At 43.6% G+C, this 8,158-nt stretch overlaps 1 protein-coding gene across 1 annotated transcript in view; it reads left to right on the top strand.

The window, feature by feature from the left end:
- The first annotated feature begins 602 nt into the window (after nucleotides 1-602).
- Nucleotides 603-8,158, top strand: part of PIGU (phosphatidylinositol glycan anchor biosynthesis, class U) — a 91,565-nt gene continuing 84,009 nt past the window's right edge. Inside the window, exons 1-2 of the mRNA XM_010854876.1 lie at nucleotides 603-757; nucleotides 3,930-3,994. Of these exons, the coding sequence (XP_010853178.1) occupies nucleotides 628-757; nucleotides 3,930-3,994 (195 nt within the window). The 5' untranslated portion in view covers nucleotides 603-627. The remainder of the gene's footprint in view (nucleotides 758-3,929; nucleotides 3,995-8,158) is intronic.

Raw genomic sequence — 8,158 nt, 5'->3', positions numbered from 1 at the left:
TCGAGTCAGTGATGCCATCCAGCCATCTCATCCTCTGTCGTCCCCTTCTCCTCCTGCCCCCAATCCCTCCCAGCATCAGAGTCTTTTCCAATGAGTCAACTCTTCGCATGAGGTGGCCAAAGTACTGGAGTTTCAGCTTTAGCATCATTCCTTCCAAAGAAATTCCAGGGCTGATCTCCTTCAGAATGGACTGGTTGGATCTCCTTGCAGTCCAAGGGACTCTCAAGCAAATAGTCGGACACGACTGAGCGACTGAACTGAACTGAAGCATTTAAAACATAGACATGAGTGAAACAAACGTCTTTTAAATCTCGTTCACAATCCTAGGACGACAATTGCCTTCACCTTTCTTCTTTCAGGAGCATTTCGTTCTCTGGGTGATTTACAGCTCACCTACTACCGTCTGAGACGTCGCCCAACCCTTTGAGGCGAGGTTGAGACGCCCTGCTTGCCGTCGTCCCGGCCCCATTTCGCCGCAAGGCCTCCTGGGAGTGGTAGTCCCCAGTCTGGCCGCTCCGACGATAGTAGCGAGGTGCGCCGGTCCGCGGAACTACAGGGGGCGGTACGCAGGTCCAGGCTCTTCCGACTCGCCTTTCCCTCCCCGCCTGCGCGCCCGCCCCAGCTATCATGGCGGCTCCCTTGGCCTTGGTACTGGTGGTGGCCGTGACCGTGCGGGCGGCCTTGTTCCGCTCCAGTCTGGCCGAGTTCATCTCGGAGCGGGTGGAGGTGGTGTCCCCACTGAGCTCTTGGAAGAGAGGTGAGGCCACCGGCTCGAGTAGGCGGTCAGGTCCCGCCTGTGCGCTCCTGGCCTCTGTGAATGGAAGGCGGGGGGCATTGGCCGCAAGCTCGATTCTGAGGGAACTGACCCACTCAAGCGTACTTAGAGAAGGCGGGAGAGCGGGGCTGCTGGGAGGAGGGAGCGTGGGGCAATGGTGAGGTTGGGGCCCTACAGGCCGGTCACCTGCGGGGTGGGGATCTGAGGGGGTGTGTCCCACACGGGTTTTGCGCTGAGAGGCGTGATCTGAGGAAGGGTCAGGATGAGGGAAGTGCATGCTGGCTGGAGTGGGATTTGGCGGGAGATTCGCACATGATGCTCCCTGGGGTGTGGGGTGGCTGTGAGGGGAGCCCAGTGCGGGGACCAATCCTGCCTAAGCGAGGAAAGGGTGTGAGTGAGTGTGCTTAGAAGCCTGTTCTCCGTCTGGGACTTGCAGTGCAGTTTTTCCTACTGTGTCTTCCTAGGTCTTGCAGTTCTTCATAGAACAGTGTTTTATATTAAAGGGACAGAATTTGGGCCAAAGGATCCACAGGCTAATGGGAGAAATAGATAATTACAAGCATTTGTGGAAAGTGTACTTCCTGTGTACATCGAGTTCCTTCCTTGGACTTCTGATCTTGAAGAAAGCATCCCCTCCTTTTCCAGTTTCTTAAGGCTATGGAATTTGAGCTAACTCTTGAAGGAAGCAGAGTTTGGAAAGGGAGATTAGAGAAAGGGAAGTTCCAGGTAGAAGATAAACAGGATCAAGAAATGTTGAAGGAAGTGAACATATCCAAAGTAGGTGAGTAATGGGATGGGGGTGAGGTTAGGGCCAGAGTTTGAAGATTTTTCTAAAAAACTTTCTTCCTAAAGTATAATAAACTTAGAGCTCAACAAATTTTTTACAAACTGTCTACATCCATGTAGGCAGCACCCAGATCAACAAACAAAACAGCACCACAGAAGTCCCCTTTCATGTTCTCAAACTTTAAATGCTAGAGTTTTAATATTATCCCATAGCTTCCCTGTTGACTCAGATGGTAAGGAATCCACCTGCAATGCAGGAGACCCAGATTCGATTCCTGGGTCAGGAAGATCCCCTGGAGAAGGAAATGGCAGTGTACTCCATTCTTGCCTGGAAAATCCCATGGACTGAGGAGCCTGGCAAGCTACAGTCTATGGGGTCACAACAGTCAGACATGACTTAGCAACTGAATCACCACTACCACCCTTTACCCAGCTTCTTGTCCTGCTAATATCCTACATAATCATAGTACAATGACCTAAACCAGAAAATTAACATTGATACAATACCATTAACTAACCTACAGAATTTTTACCAGTTGTTCCACAGATGTCCTTTCTCTGGTCCAAGATCCCATCATGATCCCATATTGCATTTAATCGTTGTCTATCCTTAGTCTCTTCCTATCTGGGATGCTTCCTCCTTCATGTTGTTGTTCAGTCACTCAGTTGTGTCTGACTCTTTGCAACCCCATGGACTGTAGCAGGCCAGGCTTCCCTGTCCTTCACCATCACCTGGAGCTTGCTCAAACTCATGTCTATTGAGTCAGTGATGCCATCCAGTCATCTTGTCCTCTGTCACCCCCTTCTCCTCCTGCCTTCAATCTTCCTAGGATCAGAGTCTTTTCCAGTGAGTCGGCCAGTTATTTTGTCTCTCAGTTTAGGTTTTCTTGATGTTTCCTCATGATGAGATTGAAGTTAGGTTTTTTGGGTAAGAACCACATTTTTGGCATAAACACCACAGAACTTTTTTTATCTCCATCATTATGAATCATGTCAGGAGGAACTTGATATTGATAATGTTAACTGGTCAGCATATTACTGGTGATATTAAGGTAGGTCACTTGAGAAAGATAGTGAATGCCAGGTTTACCCACATAAGTTTTTATTTTTCTCCTTGCAAATACTGTTTCCAGTCATATTTTTACCCACTAATTTTTAGTATCCATTATTGACACTTGCCTTTCATGATTATTACTGTGGGATCTGCCAAACGGTGATTATCTATTTTCATCTTTCCTCTACATTTGACATTTACACTTCTCTATAAGGAAGAGTTTTCTTTTCTCTTTTACCTGTTTATTTATTCAATTATTAATAGCGAAGTATGATTTCTAACTATAAAGTGCTTTTCTCTATCCACCCATACATATATGTATAAAGGAAAGGAAAGGAGAGCGAAGTCGCTCAGTCGTGTCTGACTTTTTGTGATCCCATGGACTGTAGCCTATTAGGCTCCTCCATCCATGGGATTTTCCAGGCAAGAGTGCTGGAGTGGATTGCCATTTCTTTCTCCAGGGGATATTCCTGACCTAGGAATCGAACCCAGATCTCCTGCATTGCGGGCAGACGCTTTACCGTCTGAGCCACCAGGGAAGCCTACATATATGTATACACTTCTTAATTCATTTACATACATATCCATTAATGAAACATTAATGAAATATTAATTTTTAATATTTTAGTACTCTGAGCATAATAAGGAACATATTTCTCTGGGCACTTGTCCAGTTATTTCCCCCGATAAACTACCCTAAGAACAATCGTTTCTGGATCAAGAGGCACACACTTGAAAATACATGTTGCTTGTAGAAAAGTTAATAACAAATGTCACTCAAACAGTCAGCATATGAGAACAACTGCCCATTTTCCTATTCCACATTTCTCACAGCTTCTAATTTGTTATTTGGCTGTTTTTTGCAATGGAGCAGAATATGTAGAAGTGAAACACTTGTTATTATTTATTTATTTGGCAGGGGCTTGCAGAATCTTAGTTTTCTGCCCAGGGATTGAACCTGGGCCTCTGGCAGGAAAGTGCCAAGTCCATACCACCGGACCACCAGGGAATTTGCAAACAAAACCCTTTTTAGCATGGGTGGAAGTTAGAAGAAGATTGAAGGAATGTTAAGGTTTAATATAAAATTTTTTCATAATGAGTGTTGCCCCACAATGAAAAGAGTTGCTCTGTAGGGAAGAAGGTTCACCGTCATCTGAAATCAAGACTTAAAATCACTTGCTGGGAATGAGGTAAAAGGGGGTTAGACAAATTGGGAAGCCCTTCTTGTTCTTGGGAGTTATCTAGCACTTTGGTTTATGGCCAGTCTGCATATGTCTCTCAAGTAAGAGTGAACTTGGATGTCTTACTTTTCAGTGGTTGAAGGCCTCTCACTGTTGGACTTGGGAGTGTCTCCTTATTCTGGAGCAGTATTTCATGAAGTAAGTGTTTTTGCTTTCTTTTCTGGGTACTAAGAGTAGTTTATAGTCACAGATGCCAAACCTAACCTCTGTTTTGTACAAACATTTAAAAAGATCTATTTTTGAAAATCATATTTAGAAACAGCCCCTTTTTTTAGATGTCTTCTGCTTAAGAAGAGGGTTTCACAATTGCAGTGGAAATGATCCAGATTTAGATTGTAATTTGGGGAAGCAGATGAGACTTCTGTGGAAGTTACCATTTTTGTTGGCAGATAAGTTGTAAACAGTTCGTAGTTCACGAATAGGTTATATGCTAATTGGCATGTAATTTGTTCTTTGGAACATGCTTTCCTGTGAAAACTGTGTCAGCAGTGTTGGTTTCTTAGAAAGCCCACCAAAGCCATTTAACCCATAAAGTTTGTCCTTAAGAATAGTAAAATCACTCTTAGGTCACTATCATCTCTTATTTGGGTTACTACAACAGCTTCCTGACAAGTCCTTCTGCATTCAGTCTTGCTCCTTTTTATTTTATCCTGTAGTCAGAGCCATCTTCCTGAAATGTGAATCTGATTTTGTCACTGTCCTGCTTGGCACTGATTTCAGGATAAAATCCAAGCACCTTAGGGTGCATACAAAGCCCTGTGGGTCCTGCTCACTCCCTCAACCACATGTCTTTCCACTTCTTCCTCCCCATTTTTTTTTTTTTTAATTTAATGTTTGGCTCTGCTGGGTCTTCACTGTTGCGTGGGCTTTCTGTCTTGGCGAGCAGGGGCTACTCTTGGTTGTAGTACTCGGGCTTCTCATCGTGATGGCTTCTTTTGCTGTGGAGCATGGGCTGTAGGCCCGAGGGCTTCAGTAGTTATAGCGCCTGGGCCCAGTAGTTGTGGCTCCTGGGCTCTAGAGCACAGGCCCTTTAGTTGTAGTGCACAGGCTTAGTTGCCCCGCAGCATGTGATCTTCTAGGACCAGAGATTGAACCCATGTCCTTGCATTGGCAGGCAAATTCCTTACCACTGAGCCACCAGGAAAGCCCCAGACCTTTTTTATTGGCTTTATCATTTAGACGTCTTCTAATTAGGCAATTTAGCCCTTAATTTTTACAACTATCTCCCTCACACCTACTTTGAGAACAGTTTTTTTGGTTCTCCTATCTAGTCTTTTTAAAGCATTCAACTTGGTTCTCATGGAGATAACAACTCTTTTGTATTCATACTTCGTTATCTTTGTATTACTGTCTAATTGAACCACAATAATAAGAACTGCTAGCAGAAACAGGTTAGGAAAAATTTGAGACTCTTTGAAAGTGAAAGTGAGGTCGCTCAGTCGTGTCCCACTCTTTGGGACCCCATGGACTGTAGCCTACGAAACTCCTCCGTCCATGGGATTTTCCAGGCAAGAATACTAGAGTGGGTTGCCATTTCCTTCTCCAAGGGAACTTCCCGACCCAGGGATCGAACCCCGGTCTCCCACATTGTAGGCAGACGCTTTTACCATCTGAGCCACCAGGGAAGTCTCTATGAGACTATGAGCACACAATTCAGAAATTGGGAACAGAAATATACAAACATAGCCTAGTAGCCAGGAGACCTCAGTGTGCTGTGTGCCTTAGGCAGTATGTTTTCTACAGAATAGGAACCCCTGACAGAGTTCTGACATGGTTTTGTTATGCTTCAGTACCATATTCTCTCTTGCCTATGTCTTTGTTCGTGCTGTTGTCTTTTTATAGAGGGCCATTCTTCTCTCTTTTTGTGGTTGACCCTGCTGTTCAGATACTAGCTTAGGTTTTGCCTCCTCCAGGAAGCCATCCCTCATCACCTTAGACTAAGTTAGATGTTTCTCCTCTATCTTTCAAAGCATCTTGTGCTTATCCTTTTCATGACTCGTATCATACTCTTGAAACTGCCTCTGTACTTGTTTTACCCATTATGATATGTGCTGCTTAGAACGTGTTCTGGCATCTTTTGATCACTTATTCCTAGTGCCTCGCTCTGTATCTGCATATGTATTCCAACCCCTTCTTCCCTTCTCTCTTTCCTTTAACAAAGAGTTATTAAGTACACACCAAATGCCAGCGACCCTGCTAGATGCTAGGGGTATAAAACAAGACACAGTCCTTGGCATTATTATTCTCATATTTTTGAGAGAAACAGACAATAAGTTAGTAAAAAGAGCAAAGAATATTGCCAAGGATAAAGAAAATAATTTCATCATGATGAAAGGGTCAGTTTATCAGGAAGACATAACAGTCCTGATGCTTATGCACCTAATAGAGTTTCAGAGTACATGAAGATGGATAGAACTGCAAGGAGAAATCGACAGATCTCCAGTTATAGTCTGAGATTTCAGTATCGCTCTGTAAGTGATTGATAGAACAAGCAGACAGAGTCAACAAGGATAGAGAAAACTTGAACAATACACCAACCATTTTGACTTCATTGACATTTACAGAACATTCCATCCAGTAACAGCAAAATACATAATCCCTTCAAGTGTGTATTTGCAAGATAGATCATATTCTGAGAAATAAAACAGGCTCAATAAATTTAATAAAAGGATTGACGTCATACAAAGTATATTCTCTGACCACAGTGGAATCAAATGAAAAATTAATACCAGAAAGATACCTGGAAAATCCCCGAGTATTTGCAAGCTAAGTAACATATTCCTTAATAACCCATGATCAAAGAAGAAATCAGAAGGGAAATTAGTATTTTGAATGAATGAAAATGAAAACGCAGCCTATCAAAATATGTGGGAAATTTATGATGTAAAATGCCTATATTAAAAAAGAAGAAAGTCTCAAATCATTGACCTCAGTTTCTATCTTAAGAAACTAGAAAAAGAAGATAACTCAAAAGTAAGCAGAATAAAAGGAATAATAACTACCTGAATGGAAACAAATGAAACAGAAAACAGAAAGTATGGAAAGGCATAGAAATACAGTTGGTCCTTTGGAATGAACAGTAAAATAGGTGAACATTTGGGAATGGTAGATATGTTCACCATCTTGATTGTGGTAATGCTTTCATGGGTGTATACATAGGTCAGAACATGTCAAGTTGTATATCTTTTTTATACCACCTATACCTCCGTAACGGAGAAGGCAATGGCACCCCACTCCAATACTCTTGCCTGGAAAATCCCATGGATGGAGGAGCCTGGTAGGTTGCAGTCCATGGGGTCGCTAAGAGTAGGACACGACTGAGCAACTTCACTGTCACTTTTCACTTTCATGCATTGGAGAAGGAAATGGCAACCCACTCCAGTGTTCCTGCCTGGAGAATCCCAGGGATGGGGGAGCCTGGTGGGCTGCCGTCTATGGGGTCACACAGAGTCGGACACGACTGAAGCGACTTAGCAGCAGCAGCAGCATACCTCCATAAAGCTAAATTTTTTAAAATGTGATTTCACTTTAATGGTAAGTTCAGTTCACTTCAGTTCAGTCACTCAGTTGTGTCCGACTCTTTGCTACCCCAGGAACCCCAGCACGCCAGTCCTCCCTGTCCATCACCAACTCCCGGAGTCTACCCAAACCCATGTCCATTGAGTCGGTGATGCCATCCAACCATCTCATCCTCTGTTGTCCCCTTCTCCTCCTGCCCTCAGTCTTTCCCAGCATCAGGGTCTTTTCAAATGAGTCAGCTCTTCGCATCAGGTGGCCAAAGTATTGGAGTTTCAGCTTCAACATCAGTCCTTCCAATGAACACCCAGGACTGATCTTTAGGATGGACTGGTTGGATCTCCTTGCAGTCCAAGGAACTCTCAAGAGTCTTCTCCAACACCACAGTTCAAAAGCATCAATTCTTCGGCGCCCAGCTTTCTTTATAGTCCAACTCTCACATCCATACATGACCATTGGAAAAACTATAACCTTGACTAGATGGACCTTTGTTGGCAAAGTAATGTCTCTGCTTTTGAATATGCTGTCTAGGTTGGTCATAACTTTCCTTATAAGGAGTAAGCGTCTTTTAATTTCATGGCAGCAGTCACCATCTGCAGTGATTTTGGAGCCCAGAAAAATAAAGTCAGCTGTTGTTTCCACTGTTTCCCCATCTATTTGCCATGAAGTGATGGGACCAGATGCCATGATCTTAGTTTTCTGAATGTTGAGCTTTAAGCCAACTTTTTCACTCTCCTCTTTCACTTTCATCAAGACGCTCTTTAGTTTTTCTTCGCTTTCTGCCAT

Source organism: Bison bison, unplaced genomic scaffold (assembly GCF_000754665.1).
Source record: "Bison bison bison isolate TAMUID 2011002044 unplaced genomic scaffold, Bison_UMD1.0 scf7180017864352, whole genome shotgun sequence".
Taxonomy (NCBI): Eukaryota; Metazoa; Chordata; class Mammalia; order Artiodactyla; family Bovidae; genus Bison; species Bison bison.
This window is presented reverse-complemented; position numbering and strand designations above follow the sequence as displayed.